The sequence below is a fragment of the Piliocolobus tephrosceles genome, chromosome 13, assembly GCF_002776525.5.
Source record: "Piliocolobus tephrosceles isolate RC106 chromosome 13, ASM277652v3, whole genome shotgun sequence".
Taxonomy (NCBI): domain Eukaryota; kingdom Metazoa; phylum Chordata; class Mammalia; order Primates; family Cercopithecidae; genus Piliocolobus; species Piliocolobus tephrosceles.
The window spans coordinates 64,000,942-64,020,320 of NC_045446.1; the positions used below are offsets into that span (position 1 = coordinate 64,000,942).

Here is a 19,379-nt window from a genome sequence, read left to right on the forward strand (position 1 = left end):
TAGCTGGGACTACATTAGCTGGGACTACAGGCGCCCGCCACCTCGCCTGGCTAGTTTTTTTTTTTTTTTTGTAGTTTTTAGTAGAGACGGGGTTTCCACCATGTTAGCCAGGATGGTCTTGATCTCCTGACCTCGTGATCCGCCCGTCTCGGCCTCCCAAAGTGCTGGGATTACAGGCTTGAGCCACCGCGCCCGGCCCATACAATTTTAAGAACCAAAATGAAACAATTCTCCCCGAAAGGGTCAGTGAAGGTGTTACGGAGTTCAGCTCAACAAACATTTATTAAATGCCACCTGTATTCTTGGCACTGGGTAGGTAAAGCTGAACTGGACACTCCTCTGGCAGTATCTAGTTGCTTGGGGTAGCTGTTGACACAGGGCTGTAAAGAACATTAAAAAGCTCCCCAGAGCTTTTCTAAGTACAGGGAGTGACTCCTGTGAAGACCTGACTCTGCCTGTGCCATTAGAGCTCCTGATCTGCAGCCTGCTGGGAGTCTTGCCCTGTGGCACCAAATTACAGTGGTGTCTGATTTTTAGAGGGATTCATGTTTGCTATGAATAATAGTAATAACCCTTTTCCATTCTGAAAGTACTTTGGCATCCATTATCTCAGACCCTTGCAAGCCATATTCCCTTGGCACATTGGTAGTACTAGAGCCAAACCCTTCTTCAAGCTGAATAATAATAGTCCTTCCCATTTTAGAAACATATTAAATGAATGGATAGAATTTTCTAAATTTCATACATTCCTCCTATCAGTTTTACTTGGTGAAAATAAATATTAACAGAGAAACTCAGTTATGTTTTTATTTTTTTAATTACTATTTTTTTCAGAGATAGGGTCTTGCTCTGTTGCCCAGGTTGGAGTGCAGTGGTGCAGTCATAGCACACTGTACCCTCAACCTCTTAGGCTCAAGTGATCTCACCCCAGCCTCCAGAGTAGCTGGGACTACAGGTGTGTACCACTACGTCTTGCTAATATTTTTATTTTTAAAATTGATTAATTAATTTTTTGAGATGGCTCACTCTGTCATCTAGGCTGGAGTGCTGTGGCATGATTATGGCTCACTGCAGCCTTGACCTCTCTGGCTCAGGTAATCCTCCCACCTCAGCATCCTAATTAACTGGGATTATAGGTGCTCCCTACCACACTGTAAAGATAGAGTTTCACCATGTTGCCCAGGCTGGTCTCGAACTCCTGGACTCGAGTGATATGCCTGCCTTGGGCTCCTAAAGTGTTGGGATTACAAGTGTGAGTCACCACAGCTGGCCTAGAATTCATTTCAGTTCAACTCAACATTTAATATTTTGGGGCTCTAGGAATGGAAAGATTAATGAGACATAGTACCTTCCTACATGAATTGTGGTAGTAGTTTAGGTACCATAATAGAGAGACCTGCAATACCAGGGGCTTAAGAAAGATAGAAATTTCTTTCTTTCTCACATAAAGGTATAAGCAGATTCTCCAGCTTTTTGTTTTGCCATACTTATCATATTGCTTCTATCTCATGGTGTGAGATGGCTGCTCCCTCTTTAGCCACTATGTTCACATTTCAGGCAGCAGGAAGGGGAAGGGGGAAACAGTGGTCATCATGTCTCTTTTCTTTCTTTATTTTTTGTTTTTGTTGTTCTTGTTTTATTTTGTTTGTTTTTGCTGTTTTTTTCTTTTTTGTTTTGTTTTTTTGAGATGGAGTCTTGCTCTGTCGCCCAGGCTGGAGTGCAATGGCGTGATCTCAGCTCACTGCAACCTCCACCTCCTGGGTTCAAGTGATTCTCCTGCCTCAGCCTTCCAAGTAGCTGGGACTACAGGTGCGTGCCACCACACCCAGCTAATTTTTTGTATTTTTGGTAGAGACAGGGTTTCACCGTGTTGACCAGGTTGCTCTCGATCTCCTTACCTCAGGTCATCTGCCCGCCTCGGCCTCCCAAAGTGCTGGGATTACAGGCGCAAGCCACTGTGTCTGGCCTGTTTTTTTTTTTTTTTTGAGACAGGATCTCATTTTGTCATCCAGCCTGGAGTGTATTTGTGTGCTTATAGTTCACTGCAACCTCAAACTCTTGAGTTTAAGCGATCCTGCAGCCTCAGCCTCCTGAGTAGCTGGGACCACAGGTATGTGCCATCACACAGAGCTAATTTTTTAATTTTTTTGTGGAGATAGGGTCTTGCCATATTGCCCAGGCTTGTCTCAAACTTCTGGGCTCAAGCAATCTACCAACCTTGGCCTCCCAAAGTGCTGGGATTATAGGTGTGAGCCACTGTGCCCAGCCATGTTGTCTTTTTTTTTTGAGACGAAGTCTTACTCTATCACCCGACTGGAGTGCTGTGGTGTGATCTCGGCTCACTGCAACCTCCGACTCCCTGGTTCAAGCAATTCTCCTGCCTCAGCCTCCTGAGTAGCTGGGATTACAGGCATGCGCTACCATACCGGGCAGATTTTTGTATTTTTAGTAGGGGCAGAGTTTCACCATGTTGGCTAGGATGGTCTCAATCTCCTGACCTCGTGATCTGCCTGCCTCGGCCTCCCAAAGTGCTGGGATTACAGGTGTGAGCCACTGCGCCCAGCCTGTCTTTCTTTAGAGTAATGGAACTAGCCGTTCGTAAACTGCAGGTGCTTAATAAATTCTTCATTTTGTAAAATTTACCAGTTGGAAATTGGGACCATGCTTACCTCCAGTATGTAGTAGTAACAGTAATGTCCTATCTATGTACACTACACAACCTCTTTTAAAAATGTCATTTATGGCAGGACTCAGTGACTCACACCTGTAATCCTAGCACTTTAGGAGGTGGAGGCTGGTGGATCACCTGAGTTCAGGAGTTTGAGACCAGCCTGGCCAACAAGGTGAAACCCCGTTTCTACTAAAAATACAAAATTGCCCAGACATGGTGGCAAATGCCTGTAATCATAGCTACTCAGGAGGCTGAGGCACGAGAATTGCTTCAACTCTGGAAGTGAAGGTTGCAGTGAGTCGAGATCACGCCGCTACACCCTAGCCTGAGAGACAGAGTGAGGCTGTCTCAAAATAATAATTTTAAAATGCTATTTATTTATTTATTTATTTATTTTTAATTTATTTTTTTGAGACAGGCCCTCGCTGTCACCCAGTTTGGAGTGCAGTGGCATGATCTTGGCTCACTGCAACCTTCTCCCAGGTTCAAGCAATTCTTGTGCCTCAGTTTCCCAAGTAGCCAGGATTACATGTGTGCACCACCACGCCCAGCTAATTTTTGTAGTTTTATTTTTATTTATTTACTTTTTTTGAGACAGGGTCTCACTCTGTCGCCCAGGGTGGAGTGCAGTGGCACCATCTCGGCTCACTGCAACCTCTAGCTCCCGGGTTCAAGCAATTCTGGTGCCTCAGCCTCCCGAGTAGCTGGGACTACAGGCACCCGGCTGCAATCTCTACCTCCCAGGTTCAAGCGTATCTCCCTGCCTTAACCTCCCAAGTAGATGGGATTACAGGCACTCACCACCACATGCCCAGGTAATTTTTTGTATTTTTAGTAGAGTCGGGTTTTCACCATGTTGGCCAGTCTGGTCTCAAACTTCTGACCTCAGGTTTTCCCCTCACCTCGCCCTTCTAAAATGCCAGGATTACAGGCATAAGCTACCGCGCCCTGCCAAAAATGCCACTTCTTATTATATACCAGGTGCTATAAGTACTATGTGCCAGGCTTTAAAGACATTATTGCATTTTATAGCCTTTTAAACCTATTTATTATTTAAGCCTTAGAGTATCGTATGGTTATTCGAGACCCTGTTTGAGGAATCCAAGACTCAGAGAAAGATTAAATGATGTGCCCACGTGGCTAGAAGTTTTCAGAGCCGATATTTGGAATGAGGATGGCCAGAATTCATCTAACATATCTAGTATTTCCATTTCATATAAATTCACTCTATTAAGCTCACAGTAACTTTAGCTGTTACAGATGAGGAAACTGAGGCCTAGAGAGGTCACACAATGTCATGTAGTGACTAAGCAGATAGTTAGGATTTGAGGTCAGATTTTCTATGGCTTCCATCTAAGTCTAGTGCCCTTTATATAGCATCAGGCCATGCCTCCTTGCTACCCCAGTCAGAGCCAGGCCTTTTGTCCACATGTCTCTCAAGTGTATAACACCAGGTTATAAAATACTTGATCGCTGCGTACCTCATAGCTCATTATGGACTATTCATGGTACTAACCCCAGATCATTCAAATCCTCGGGTGTAAATTTTGTTATTTTTATCATCATAGTTTCTGGAAGCTGAATATGCTGCAGGCATATCAGCCTTTTTGTTTGAGGATTCAGATAATGGATAATTCTTACCCAACTTTCTCACCCTGGAGCGTGTCACTTACAGCGATAGGTAGATACTATCACTTTAGAGGAGAGAGCCTGGGCTTGGGGCTGCAGACTCGGCTTCCAGTTCTGGATAGACATAAAGTGGTTACCTTTGTCCTTTTCTTGCTGTGATAACCTTACACAAACCATTTTCCTTTTCTGGGTCTCAACTTCCTCCTTGTGTAGAATTAGGGGGAAGGAGAGACTCAGTTATCTCTAAGATCCTTTCCAGCTGTAACAGGCTGTGATTCTAATTTGATTCCTTTCTTTATCTGCTCTTTCCAGCAAAATCTCTCAGTAACCTTGGGCAAGTAACTTACCTTCAGAGGACCTCAGTTTTCTATCTGTGAAATAGGGGTAATAATGTGAACATTTCTGTACAAAACTTGTTTCATAATTTACCCTATAGTCTATTTGGGGGACCACAGTGCAGTCCTGCAGGGATCTAAGAATGACAATCTTGGGCCATCCCTTAGTGAATCCAGGCCATAGGAGTGTCAACGTTTGATGATGGATAGTAGGCCATCCTCCCTACTACGTTTCTCCTAGCTTCCTTTCCTTTCCTGCCTGGCTGGCCTTCATGTGCAGTCAGGTTGGGCTTCCCAAAACACAGCTTTATTCATGTATATCCTTTGCACAGATTTATTTATTTAGAGACAGAGTCTCGCACTGTTGCCTGGGCTGGAGGGCAGTGGCGTGATCTTGGGTCACTGTAGCCTCCGCCTCCCGGGTTCAAGCGAGTCTCCTGCCTCAGCCTCCTGAATAGCTGGAACTACAGGCACCTGCCACCACTCCCGGCTAATTTTTTGTATTTTTAGTAGAGATGGGGTTTCACCATGTTGGCCAGGCTGATCTTGAATTCCTGACCTCGTGATCTGCCTGCCTTATCCTCCCAAAGTGCTGGGATTACAGGCATGAGCCACTGCTCCTGGCCCACAGAGATATCTTTAATAGCTCCTCATGGCATTCATGAAGGCCTGAACTCAATCAGTAGGAGTAGAGAGAATGGGATGGATGTGAGAAAAATTGTGTAGATAAAATGACAGAAACTAGCATCTGGTATTATATGCAGTTAAGCTCTTGCTGGCTATGCTGTGCCCTGGCTCAGAACTGAAATATGTACTGTAATATCACAATGGGATCCTGATAATGTGAATTGGTTCAGGTAGATCTAGGCCAACATGGAAAAGCAAGTGAGATGCCAAGAGGGACAATGGGATCAGCTTTCTTTTCTTTGTTCCCCTAAAGCAATACCTTTGGAGAGTCCTGGCATTTTCTGTCGTTAAGAAAAGCCTCCTACAGGCTTCAGAGAAGTTCCTCCCCTCTCTGCTGGAAAATTTCAGCCACTCTCCATTGCATTCTGACTTTAGCATTCTACACAGCTCTTACTGCAGTGCTGCCTGTCACAATGAGAAGTCCTGATTGCTGCATTTGGCCATGAGTGTGTTGGTCTCTGAAGAAGAGAGAGCCTAATGCCTGCATGTTGGTGGTTGGTTTCTAGAGGTTGGCTTCCCACTCACAGCAAGGTCTAGCACCCTGGGGTGGCCACCACTGTTAAGAACTTTAGTAATGCAGAGGAAAAATTCCTGCATTGGGAATCATGAGGTCTGGATTTTAGTTCCTGGCGTCTGTCTTGTCTGGCTCCGTGATTCTGGGAAACACATTTATCTGTTTGGGTTTCATATTCTTCCCTTGCAAAGATGAAGAACCAGGACAAAATCGTCTCTAAATTCCTTCCCATTCTAAAATTTTAAAATAATGACTCATTGTATGTTTTCTCTTTACTGGGCCCTGTGCTAGATATGAGGAATACAAAGTGAAAAAAATAATAAAAGTTAATGTTTAGTGTTTAAATATGTGCCACAGATTGTATTAACCATTTTACATATGGTATTTTGTTCAATTCTCAAAACATTCTTGTGAGATCAGGTCTATCATCAGTATTACTGGCCTTGTAAAAGGACCATTTCTTTCTCTTCTGTATGCTTCTCCAAACTGGGTTCCTGCTCTCTATAGGTTGACCTTCAGAGCAGCAGTGTAAGGGAACCATTCCAGGTGCTCTATTAGGAACAGTCCTGCTGTGGAAGCCACTAGACTGTTGGCTATTGGATGGGGTGACTTAAGGCATATCAGTAGAGATAGTTTTTTTTTTTCTTAAAAAATTAATTCTGCCCCATAGCAAGACTTACTACAAATCTCCAATTATTAGGACATGGTGGGTATCATCTCATGGATAGACAAATAGCCCAATGGAACACAAGAGTAGAGAAACAAATGCATATATCTCTGGGTGCTTGTTATATGACATCAGTGGCACTGTAAAGCAGTGTGGCTGGGTCATTTTGGCTGGATGATCATGTGAAAACAAAAAATAACTCTGGACCCTATTTCGCATCACACACAGAAATGACTTAAAGATGGATTATGGATCTAAATGTAAATATTAAAAGAATAAAACTGTTAGAAGGTAAAATACAAGGGAATCTCCAATTATCTTAAGGTAGGCAAAGATTTCTTTCTTTGACACAAAAATCCCTATAACCATAAAAGATGAATGCAGTGGACTACATTAAAAATAAGAACTTAAGTTCAACTTCAGGCCTGGTGTGGTAACTCACTCCTATAATCCCAGCACTTTGGGAGGCTAAGGTGGAAGGATCACTTGAGGTCAGGAGTTTGAGACCTGCCTGGGCAACAGAGTGAAACCCCATCTCTACAAAAAATTTTAAGAATTAGTCAGGCATGATAATGTGCACTGTAGTCCCAGCTACTTGGGAGGCTGAGGTGGGAGGATCACTTGAGACCAGGAGTTCCAGGCTGCAGTGAGCTACCATTGTGTCACTGCACTCCATCCTGGGCAATATAGTGAGGCCCTGTCCTTAAAAAAAAAAATCTGAGCTTCGTCAGTGACAAGTTAAACCAAAAAGAGAAAATAAATAATAAATAAAAATAAAAAAAGAACTTCTTATCAAAATATACCATTATAAAGTTAAAAGGGGGCTGGAAGCTGTGGCTTATGCCCATAATCCTAATACTTTGGGAGGCCGAGGCTGGCGGATCACTTGAACCCAGGAATTTAAGACCAGTCTGGGCAATGTGAAAAAACCTTGTTTCTTTTTTTTTTTTGAGACGGAGTCTCGCTCTGTCGCCCAGACTGGAGTGTAGTGGCCGGATCCTGGCTCACTGCAAGCTCCGTCTCCCAGGTTCACGCCATTTTCCTGCCTCAGCCTCCCGAGTAGCTGGGACTACAGGCGCCCGCCACCTCGCCCGGCTAGTTTTTTTGTATTTTTTAGTAGAGACGGGGTTTCACCATGTTAGCCAGGATGGTCTCGATCTCCTGACCTTGTGATCCGCCCATCTCGGCCTCCCAAAGTGCTGGGATTACAGGCTTGAGCCACCGCGCCCGGCCAGAAAAACCTTGTTTCTATAAAAAAATGCAAAAATTAGCTGGGCATAATGGCACATGCCTGTAATCCTAGCTACTCGGGAGGTTGAGGTGTGAGGATCACTTGAGCATAGGAGGTCGAGGCTGCAGTAAGCTGTGATTGTGCCACTGAACTCCAGCCTGGGCAACAGAGTAAGACCCTATTGTTTTTTTTTTTTTTTAAGATGGAGTCTCGATCTGTCACCCAGGCTGGAGTGCAGGGGCGCGATCTCGGCTCACTGCAACCTCTGCCTCCCAGGTTGAAGCGATTCTCCTGCTTCAGCCTCTGGAGTAGCTGGGACTACAGGCAACCACCACCATGCCTGGCCAATTGTATTTTTAGTAGAGATGGGATTTCACCATGTTGGCCAGGCTAGTCTTGAACTCCTGACCTCAGGTGATCCGCCCACTTCTGCCTCCCAAAGTGTTGGGATTGCAGGCATGAGCCACTGTACCCGGCCAACCCTGTCTTACAAAAAATAAAATAAAATAAAATAAAATAAAATAAAATAAAATAAAATAAAATAAAGTAAAAAGGGAAGGTATGGAGAGGGAGAAGATATTTGCAGCACATACAAAGGATCATGTTTAGAATATGTAAAGAGCCTCTACAAATCAATAAGAGAAAGGCAGACAACCCAATTTTTAAAATGAGCAAAATACTTGAATAGGCGGATTACAAAAGACAAAATCCAAATAGCAAGTAATCATATGGGAAAGTGCTCAGGCTCAACAGATATAAAGAAAATGTTAGTTAAAACCTCACTGCATTACCACTACATATCCACCAAAAAGGCTAAAACAAACCCACAAGAAAACCTGACTATACTGTTTTCTAAGTGTTAGGAAGAACGTAGAACAATTAGAACTCTCATATACTGCTAGTGGAAGTCTAAATTGGAAACTACTCTACAAAACTGTTTGAGAGTATCTATTAAAGGTGAACCTATACATACTGTGTAACTCAGTAGTTCAGCTCCCAGGTATACCCCCAACAGAAATGCATACATATGTTTACTAAAAGATACATACTAGAACATTGGTTGCACTACTATTCATAATGGCCCCATACTGGAAATAACCCAAATTTCCACCAACAGTAGAAAGGATAATTAAATTGTGGCGTATTCATACAGTGGATTAGTAGCACACGAGAAGGAAAGAATTGCCATTCCACCTAATACCTGGTGAATCTTATGAACCTAATGAATGAAAGAAGACAGACACAAAAGAGAATGTATCTGTCATTCCATTTTTGTGAATTTCAAAAACATGCAAAGTAACTCTATGGTTTCATAAGTCAGGATAGTGGTTACTAATTTGGGGAAAGGAGACATTTTAGGGTACTGGTAATGATCTGTTTCTTGTCTAGGGTACTGATTACAGAGGTACTTTCACTTTGTAAAAATTCATTGAGCTATGTAACTTATATATTTTGGCATATTAATATATTGCAATAAAAATTTACTAAAATTCAAGCATAATAGATTTTAAGATTCTAATTTTAGATTGGTAAAATATTTACACTATTTAAAAAATTTGAAAACAGAAGAAAATAGTTTAAAATTCTCATTCCAACCCCCAGGCCCCAGCCACCTAGTTTCCTCACAAGCAGCCAATGATACTAGTTTTTGGGGGTTTTTGTATTTACTTTTGTTTTTGAGACATGATCTCGCTCTATCGCCCAGGCTGGAGTGCAGTGGCTTAATCACCACTCACTGCAACCTCTGCCTCCCAGGCTCAAGCGGTCTTCCTGTCTCAGCCTCCCAAGGTGCTGGGACTACAGGTGTACACCACCACACCTGGCTAATTTTTGTGTTTTTTGCAGTGCTGGGGTTTTGCCATGTTGCCCAGACTGGTTCTGAACTCCTAGGCTCAGGCAATCTGCCTGCCTCAGCCTCCCAAAGTGCAGGAATTACAGGCATGAGCCACTGTGCCTAGCCAATACTATTTTTGTACATGCTTCCAGAGGTTTTTTTTAAATATGCAAGGAAATAAGTATGTATGTAATTACACACATGCACACACACATACCTATTCTCTTCCAGCTCCCCCATTTTATATGTGTGGCAACATTTTGAACACATTATTCTACAGTTTGCTTTTATCATTTATTTATCTTAAAGACCTTTCCAGTATCTGTACATAAAGGAGTGGTTATTTATTTATTTATATATTTATTTAGAGATGGATTCTTGTTTAGTTGCCCAGGTTCCAGTGCAGTGGTGGGATCTCAGCTCATTGCAACATCTGCCTCCCAGGTTCAAGCGATTCTCCTGCCTCAGCCTCCCGAGCAGTTGGGACTACAGGCGCACACCACCACACCCAGCTAATTTTTGTATTTTTAGTAGAGATGGGCTTTCACCATATTGGCTAGGCTGGTCTCGAACTCCTGACCTCATGATCCACCTGTCTCTGCCTCCCAAAGTGCTGGGATTACAGGTGTGTGCCACCGTGCCCGGCCCCTTATTTCTTTTTACAGCTGCATAATTTACTTAATAAGTCTCCCTTCTTTTCTTTTTTGAAACAGGATCTCACTCTGTTGCCCAGGCTAGGGTGCAGTTGCGTGACCACAGCTCACTGCAGCCTCAACCCCTCAGACTCAAGCCATCATCTCACCTCAGCCTCCTGAGTAGCTGGGATTACAGGCACCTGCCACAATGCCCAGCTAATTAAGAAAATTTTTCTTATAGAGTCAGGATATAGCTATATTGTCAGGGCTGCTCTTGAACCCCTTGACTAAAGTGATCCTCCTATCTTGGCCTCAAAGTTCTGGGATTACAGGTGTCAGCCATTGTACCCAGCCATAAATCCCTCTCTTTATGGGCATTTAGGTTAGATTATTTTCGGTTGAGGTGCTTTCTTCTTTCTGATGTATGTTGTATTAAATATTTTTTCCCAGGCTTCATTTTAACTTTTTTTTTTTTTCTTGAGATGGAGTCTTACCCTGTCGCCCAGGCTGGAGTGCAATGGCACCATCTCGGTTCACTGTAACCTCTACCTCCCGGGTTCAAGTGATTCTCCGCCTCAGTCTCCTGAGTAGCTGGGATTACAGATGCGTGCCACCATGCCCGGCTAATTTTTTGTATCTTTAGTAGAGATGGGGTTTCGCCATGTTGGCCAGGCTGATCTTGAACTCCTGACCTCGTGATCCATCCACCTCAGCCTCCCAAAGTGCTGGGATTACAGGCATGAGCCACCACACCCAGCCTTCATTTTAGCTTTTTACAGCAGCCTACAGTACAAGTTGATATGTAGTGAAGCAATATTTTGTATGACAAAAAAAGGGAAGAAATCAAATAATTTTTCTACCTCTCAGTTCTCAAAAGGAATGCTGTATAGACAATTGTAGAATTTCGAGCTAGGAGGAGTAGAAGAGAACTAATGCTGAGATTCCTTTCTATTAATTTTTTTCATGATTCTAATAAAACTCAGGATTCTCTCCTCAGAAACATGTACATGTAAAATTTTGCATATAAATTTCGGGACTTGGCCAGTAGCAGTGGCTCACACCTGTAATCCCAGCACTTGGGGAGGCCAAAGTGGGTGAATCACCTGAGGTCAGAAGTTTGAGACCAGTCTGGCCAACATTGGTAAAACCTCGTCTCTACTAAAATTACAAAAATTAGCTGGGTATAGCAGCGGGCACCTGTAATCCCAGCTACTTGGGAGGCTGAGGCAGGAGAGTCACTTGAACCCAGGAGGTAGAGATTGCAGTGAGCTGAGACTGCACCATTGCACTCCAGCCTGAGCGACAAGAGCGAAACTCCATCTCAAAAACAAAACAACAACAACAACAAAAAACTGGGGGGCTCATAGACCCCTTAATTCATATATGGGTTAGGAATATTTTAATCTAGGCCAGGCGTGGTGCTCACACCTGTAATCCCAGCACTTTGGGAGGCCGAGGCGAGTGGATTGCCTGAGCTCAGGAGTTCAAGACTGCCCTGGGCAGCATGGTGAAACCCCATCTCTATGAAAAATACAAAAAATTAGCTGGGCGTGGTGGTGGGCATCTGTAGTCCCAGCTACTTAGGAGGCTGAGGCATGATAATTACTTGAAGCGGGGAGGAGGAGGTTGCAGTGAGCCAAGATCATGCCACTGCCACTCCAGCCTGGGTGACAGGGTGAGACTGTCTCCAAAATAAAGAAAAATATTTTAATCTGACGTAACCCTATCAATTTACAAATTGAGTAATAGAAGGCCAGAAATGGGAGGTGAATCTCAAAACAAGGTAATAGCAGAAGACAGTTACATGTACTCATGTTCAAGTAATTCATGTATTCAAGTAATGACAGCAGTATTCTCTCTCCTTGCATTGGCTGATGTCACAACCCAGACTGACAAGGGAAGCTGCTCATTCCTTCCCAGGAGAACTTCAGTTTGTAGGTAGGGTAACCCAAGAGCAAAATGTGAACAAATTTATTAGAAAGATTGACTTTTTAAAATATCAAGATAGTATTATTAGAATTTCTTGTATAATACTTTGATTATTTTCTTTCTCTTTTTGTTTTCTCTTCAGCCCAAGAAGAAGGGAAAAGTGGAAGTGAGAGTCATTAATTTGGGGACAGATTATGAATATGGGGTTTTAAACATTCATCTGACTGCATATGACATGACCCTGGCAGAGAGTTATGCCCAGTATGTTCACAACCTCTGCAACTCTCTCTCCATTAAAGTCGAAGAAAGGTATGAAGGATGCTTTTGTATGGGATGTTCTTGGTGTGGGTAGAATGCTCTGCTTTTTTGTTAAATTAGGCTTTTGAGATACAGTTTACATGTAGTAAAATTAACTCTTTTTAGGTATATAATTTGCTACAATAAAAATATAAACTAGTTCTATTAACCTGAAAAGTTCCTGGTGCCCTGGTGTAGTCAGTCTTCTCCCTCTTCCCCACTCAAGTCCCTGGCAACCACTGACCAATTTTCTGCCCCTATTGTTTTAACTTCTCCAGAATATCATATAAATGAAGTCACACGTATGTCGTGTTTGTGGCTGGCCTCTTTCACCTAGCATAATGTGTCTGACATTCATTCATGTTTTTGCAAGTTTTTTTATTGTAAAATACACATAAGTTACCAGTTTAACTATTTTTAACTGTACAGTTCAGTGATATCAAATGCATTCATAATGTTATACAAGCATCACCACCATCCATCTCCATAATGTTTTTCATCTTATAAAAATGAAACTCTAGCTGGGTGCAGTGGCTCATACCTGTAATCCCAGCACTTTGAGAGGCTAAGGTGGGAGGATCACTTGAGCCCAGGAGTTTGAGACCTGCCTGGGCAACATAGCAAGACCTCATCTCTACAAATAACAAAATTAGCTGGGCATGATGGCGTGTGCCTATAGTCCCACCTACTTGGGAGGGTGAGGCAGGAGGATAGCTTGAGTCCAGGGGTTGGAGACTGCAGTGAGCAGTGTTCTTGCCACTGCACTCCAGCCTGGGTGACAGAGTGAGACCCTGTCTCAAAATTTAAAAAAACAGGCTGGACGTGGTGGCTTATGCCTGTAATCCCAGCACTTTGGGAGGCTAAGGCAGGCAGATCGCCAGAGGTCAGGAGTTTGAGACTAGTTTGGCTAACATGGCGAAACCCCATCTCTACTAAAAATACAAAAATTAACTGGGAGCAGTGGCATGCGCCTGTAGTCCCAGCTACTTGAGAGGCTGAGGCAGGAGAATCGCTTGAACCTGGGAAGCGGAGGTTGCAGTGAGCTGAGATCGTGCCACTGCACTCCAGCGTGCAAGAGCAAGACTCCGTCTCAAAAAAAAAAAATTAAAAAAAAAAAAACACTGAAACTCTGTACCCATTAAACAATAACTTCCCATTCCCCTCCCCTAAGCTCCTGGCAACTACCCTTCTACTTTCTGTCCCTGACTTTGACTACTCTCCCTCATGTAAGTGGAATCATATAATATTTGTCTTTTTGTGACTGACTTCTTTCACTTAACTTAATATCCTCAAAGGTCATCCGTGTGGTAGCATATGTCAAAATTTCCTTTCTTTTTCTTTTTTGTTTTTTGAGACAGAGTCTCGCTCTGTCACCTGGGCTGAATTGCAGTGGTGCAGTCTTAGCTCCCTGCAACCTCCGCCTCATGGGTTTTACCATGTTGGCCAGGCTGGTCTCTACTTCCTGCCTCAAGTGATTCTCCTGCCTCAGCCTCTCGAGTAGCTGGGATTACAGGTGCGCACCACCACACCTGGCTAATTTTTGTATTTTCAGTAGAGATGGGGTTTCACCAACCACATTGGCCAGGCTGGTCTCGAACTCCTGATCTCAAGTGATCGCCTGCCTCAGCCTTCCAAAGTGCTGGGATTACAAGGCGTGAACCACTGTGCCCCACTTCCTTTCTTTTTCTTTTTTTCTTTTAGAGACGTGGTTTCTGTCTCCCACCCAGGCTGGTATGCAGTGGTGCAATCGTTGCTTATTGCAGCCTCAACCTTCTAGGCTTAAGCGATCCTCCTCTCTCTCTTCCAAATAGTTGGGACTACAGGCGGACACCAAGTTGCCAAGCTGATTTTTTAATTTTCCTGGTATGATCTAGTCTTCTGAATGCCTGGCTAATTTTAAAATTTTTTTTGTAGAGATGGGGCCTCACTTTGTAGCCCAGGCTTCCTTTCTTTCTTTTTTTTTTGTCTCACTCTGTTGCCCAGGCTGGAGTGCAGTGGCACAATCTCAGCTAACTGCAACCTCTGCCTCCCTCCAACCTCCAACCTTGCCTCCAATTTCTGGATTGTATAGTAAGTTTATGTTTAACTTTATAAGAAATTGCCAAATTGTTTTCCACAATGGCTGCACCATTTTGTATTCCCACCAGCAATGTATGAGAGTTCCGGAAACTCTTCATCCTGGTCAGCAGTTGGTATCATCAATTTTTAAAAAGCTATTAATAGGTTTATGGTGGTATCTCATAGTGGTGTTAATTTGCTCTTCACTAATAAATAATGATGTTGAGCATCTTTTCATGTGCTTATTTGTCATCTATGTATCTTCCCTGATGATATGTCTGTTCAAATCTTTTGTCCATTTAAAAAAATGGCTTGTTTTCTTACTGGGTTTTGAAAATTGTTCATCTCTTTTTAGATAGCAGTTCCTTTTTTTTTTTTTTTTTGAGACAGAGTCTCTCTTTGTTGCCCACGCTGGAGTGCAGTGGCACAATCTTGGCTCACTGCAACCTCTGCCTCCCAGGGTGAAGCGATTCTCCCAAATGTCTGCCACCATGCTCCACTAATTATTTATTTATTTATTTATTTATTTATTTATTTATTTATTTATTTATTTATTTTGAGACAGTCTTGCTCTGTCACCCAGGCTGGAGTGCAGTGGCACAATCTCAGCTCACTGCAAACTCTGCCTCTCGGGTTCATGCCATTCTCCTTCCTCAGCCTCCTAAGTAGCTGGGACTATAGGCGTCCGCCACCACGCCTGGCTAATTTTGTTTTTGTATTTTTAGTAGAGATGAGGTTTCACCGTGTCAGCCAGGATGATCTCTATCTCCTGACCTTGTGATCTGCCCGCTTTGGCCTCCCAAAGTGCTAGGATTACAGGCGTGAGCCACCGGGCCCAGCCTCATTTTTGTACTTTTAATAGAGAGGTGGTTTCACCATGTTGGCCAGGCTGGTCTCGAACTCCTGACCACAAATGATCCACCTGCCCCGGCTTCCCAAAGTGCTGGGATTACAGGTGTGAGTCACTGCACCTGGCCACCAGTTCCTTTGCAGATATGTGTTTTGCAAATATTTTCTTCCTGTCTGTGACTTATCTTGTCCTCTTAACAGTATGTCTTTTGAAGAGCAGAAGTTAAACTTAATGAAGTTTAGTTTATCAATCTTTTTCTCTTATGGTTTCTGCTTTTGCTTTTAAATCTAAGAAATCTTTGCCTGACGCAGTCACAAAAAACATTTTCCTATGTTTTCTCCTAGAAGTTCTATAGTTTTAAGTATTGTATTTAGGTCTGTGATCCATTTTGAATTATTTTTGTATATAGTGGGTCAAAGGTTTTTTTTGTTTGTTTGTTTTTGGCTTATGAATATTCAATTGTTTCCAGCACCATTTGTTGAAAAGATTTTCTTTCTCCACTGAATTATCTGAGCATCTTTGTTGACAGCCAGTTGACCATGTATATATGGGTCTGTTTCTATGCTCTGTTCTGTTACATATATGCTTACACCTGTACACACTGTCTTGATTAGTGTAGTTTGATTACTGACTCTTTGTTCTTCTTTTTCAAAACTACTTTGGCTATTCTAGGTCCTTTGGTTTTCCATAAAAATTTTTAGAATTAGCTTGTTAATTCTACAGAAAAGAGTCTGGGCACGGTGGCTCACGCCTATAATCCCAGCACTTTGGGAGGCCGAGGTGGGCGGATCACGAGGTCAGGAGATCGAGACCATCCTGGCTAACATGGTGAAACCCCGTCTCTACTAAAAAAAATACAAAAAATTAGCTGGGCATGGTGGCAGGTGCCTATAGTCACAGCTACTTGGGAGGCTGAGACAGGAGAATGGTGTGAACCTGGGAGCTTGCAGTGAGCAGAGACCGTGGGCCACTGCACTCCAGCCTGGGCGACAGAGCAAGACGTGTCTCAAAAAAAAAGAGTCTGATGGGATTTTTTTTAGGATTGTGTTGAATCTGTAGATCAGTTTGGGAATAATTGAAATCTTAATTGTTTATATTGAGTCTTCTGATTCATTAACATAGTTTATCTCTCCATTTAGATATTCTTTATCTGCTCTGCTTTTATGTATTTTTTGGATTTGTTGGAAAACTGTAGGAGAGGGAAGTAACATTTACTGCCTACCTACCTTCTTCAGTCTGGGCTCTTTACATATCTCAGTATTTCACACAGTATAGGATGCTCTCTGGTTTTCCTTAAGTAACATTAAATCCTATGGGTAGAAATTCCTTCCCTTTATGATTTTTTTTGTTGTTGTTAATTTTGAAGACAGAGTCTTGCTCTGTCACCCAGGCTGGAATGAAGTGGCATGATCCCGGCTCACTGCTACCTCCACCTCCTGGGTTCAAGTGATTCTCTTGCCTCAGCCTCCCTCGAATAGCTGGGACTGAGCTGGAGTGCAGTGGCGCAATCTCGGCTCACTGCAACCTCTGTCTCCTGAGTTCAAGCGATTCTCCTGCTTCAGCCTCCCAAGTAGCTGAGATTACAGACGTTCCCCACTACACCCGGCTATCTTTAGCAGAGATGGGGTTTTGCTGTGTTGGTCAGGCTGGTCTCAGGCTCCTGATCTCAGGAGATCTGCCTGCCTTGGCCTCCGGAAGTGCTGGGATTACGGGTGTGAGCCACTGCGCCCAGGGGCAACTTCTTATCTATGTTCTGTCCTTATAGTTTTGCCTGCTTCAGAATTCCGTACAAATAAAATCATGTAGTATTTTTCTTTTTGATTCTTCTTTTGCTTAGCATACTGTATCTGAGATTCAACCACGTTGTTGCCTGCAAGTAGTTTGGTTTTTTTTTTTGTTGCTGAGTAGTGTTTCATTGAAAGGATGTACCACAGTTTATTCCTTTCCTGATTGAAGGACATTTGTGTTGTTTCCAGTTTTTGGCAATTATGAATAAAACCACTATAAGTATGTACGGGGTTTTGTGAGAACACACATCTTCATTTCTCTAGGAGTATGATTGTTGGGTCAAATGGTAAGTGAAGTGTATGTTTGATTTTATAAGAAATCAAGACTTGGGCACAGTGGCTCACACCTGTAATCCCAGTACTTTGGGAGGCTGAGGAGCACGGACCGTTTGAGCTCAGGAGTTCGAGACCAGCCTGGGCAACATGGTGAAATCCTGTCTCTACATAAAAAATACAAAAATTAGCCTGGCTTGGTGGTGTGTGCCTATAGTCCCTGCCACTTGGGAGGCTGAGGCAGGAATATTGCTTAAGCCCGGGAGGCAGAGGTTGCAGTGAGCAGAGATCGTGCCACTGCACTCCAGCCTGGGCGACAAAGTGGAGAGCCTGTCTTAAAAACAACAACAACGGGTGGGGGGCGGGGGGTGCGGGGAGCGGAGCAAGATGGCTGAATAGGAACAGCTCCAGTCTTCAACTCCCAGGGCGAGCGACACAGAAGACTAGGTACTGGGTTCATCTCACTGGGGAGTGCCGGACAATCCGTGCTGGTCAGCTGCTGCAGTCTGACCAGCAAGAGCTGAAGCAGGGCGAGGCATCACCTCACCTGGGAAGCGCAAGGGGGAAGGGAATCCCTTTTCCTAGCCAGGGGAACTGAGACACACAACACCTGGAAAATCGGGTAACTCCCACCCCAATACTGCGCTTTAAGCAAACGGGCACACCAGGAGATTATATCCCACACCTGGCCGGGAGGGTCCCACGCCCACGGAGCCTTCCTCATTGCTAGCACAGCAGTCTGCGATCTAACTGCAAGGCAGCAGCGAGGCTGGGGGAGGGGCGCCCGCCATTGCTGAGGCTTAAGTAGGTAAACAAAGCCGCTGGGAAGTTCGAACTGGGTGGAGCTCACAGCAGCTCAAGGAAACCTGCCTATCTCTGTAGGTGTAGAGACTCCACCTCTGGGGACAGGGCACAGCTAAACAACAACAACAACAAAAAAAGCAGCCAAAACCTCTGCAGACGCAAACGACTCTGTCTGACAGCTTTGAAGAGAGCAGTGGATCTCCCAACACGGAGGCTGAGATCTGAGAAAGGACAGACTGCCTGCTCAAGTGGGTCCCTGACCCCTGAGTAGCCTAACTGGGAGACATCCCCCACTAGGGGCAGACTGACACCCCACACCTCACACGGTGGAGTACACCCCTGAGAGGAAGCTTCCAAAGTAAGAATCAGACAGGTACACTCGCTGTTCAGCAATATTCTATCTTCTGCAGCCTCTGCTGCTGATACCCAGGCAAACAGGGTCTGGAGTGGACCTCCAGCAATCTCCAACAGACCTACAGCTGAGGGTCCTGACTGTTAGAAGGAAAACTATCAAACAGGAAGGACACCTACACCAAAACCCCATCAGTACGTCACCATCATCAAAGACCAGAGGCAGATAAAACCACAAAGATGGGGAAAAAGCAGGGCAGAAAAGTTGGAAATGATAAAGGGGATATCACCACCAACTCCACAGAAATACAAACTACCATCAGAGAATACTATAAACATCTCTACGCAAATAAACTAGAAAATCTAGAAGAAATGGATAATTTCCTGGACACATACACTCTTCCAAGACTAAACCAGGAAGAAGTTGAATCCCTGCATAGACCAATAGCAGGCTCTGAAATTGAGGCAATAATTAATAGCCTACCAACCAAAAAAAGTCCAGGACCAGATGGATTCACAGCTGAATTCTACCAGAGGTACAAGGAGGAGCTGGTACCATTCCTTCTGAAACTATTCCAATCAATAGAAAAAGAGGGAATCCTCCCTAACTCATTTTCTGAGGCCAACATCATCCTGATACCAAAGCCTGGCAGAGACACAACAAAAAAAGAGAATTTTAGACCAATATCCCTGATGAACATCGATGCAAAAATCCTCAATAAAATACTGGCAAACCGGATTCAGCAGCACATCAAAAAGCTTATCCACCATGATCAAGTGGGCTTCATCCCTGGGATGCAAGGCTGGTTCAACATTCGCAAATCAAT

General features: G+C 43.7%; 1 protein-coding gene across 2 annotated transcripts in view; it reads left to right on the plus strand.

Moving 5' to 3' along the window:
* MRPL48 (mitochondrial ribosomal protein L48) overlaps positions 1-19,379 on the plus strand; it is an 83,454-nt gene that overhangs the window by 47,359 nt on the left and 16,716 nt on the right. The window contains exon 5 of one of the 2 annotated variants that reach the window (XM_023209456.2): positions 12,275-12,441. The exons of the other annotated variant lie outside the window; for it this stretch is intronic. Coding sequence (XP_023065224.1) covers positions 12,275-12,441 — 167 coding nt within the window. The remainder of the gene's footprint in view (positions 1-12,274; positions 12,442-19,379) is intronic. 2 annotated transcript variants of the gene reach the window in all.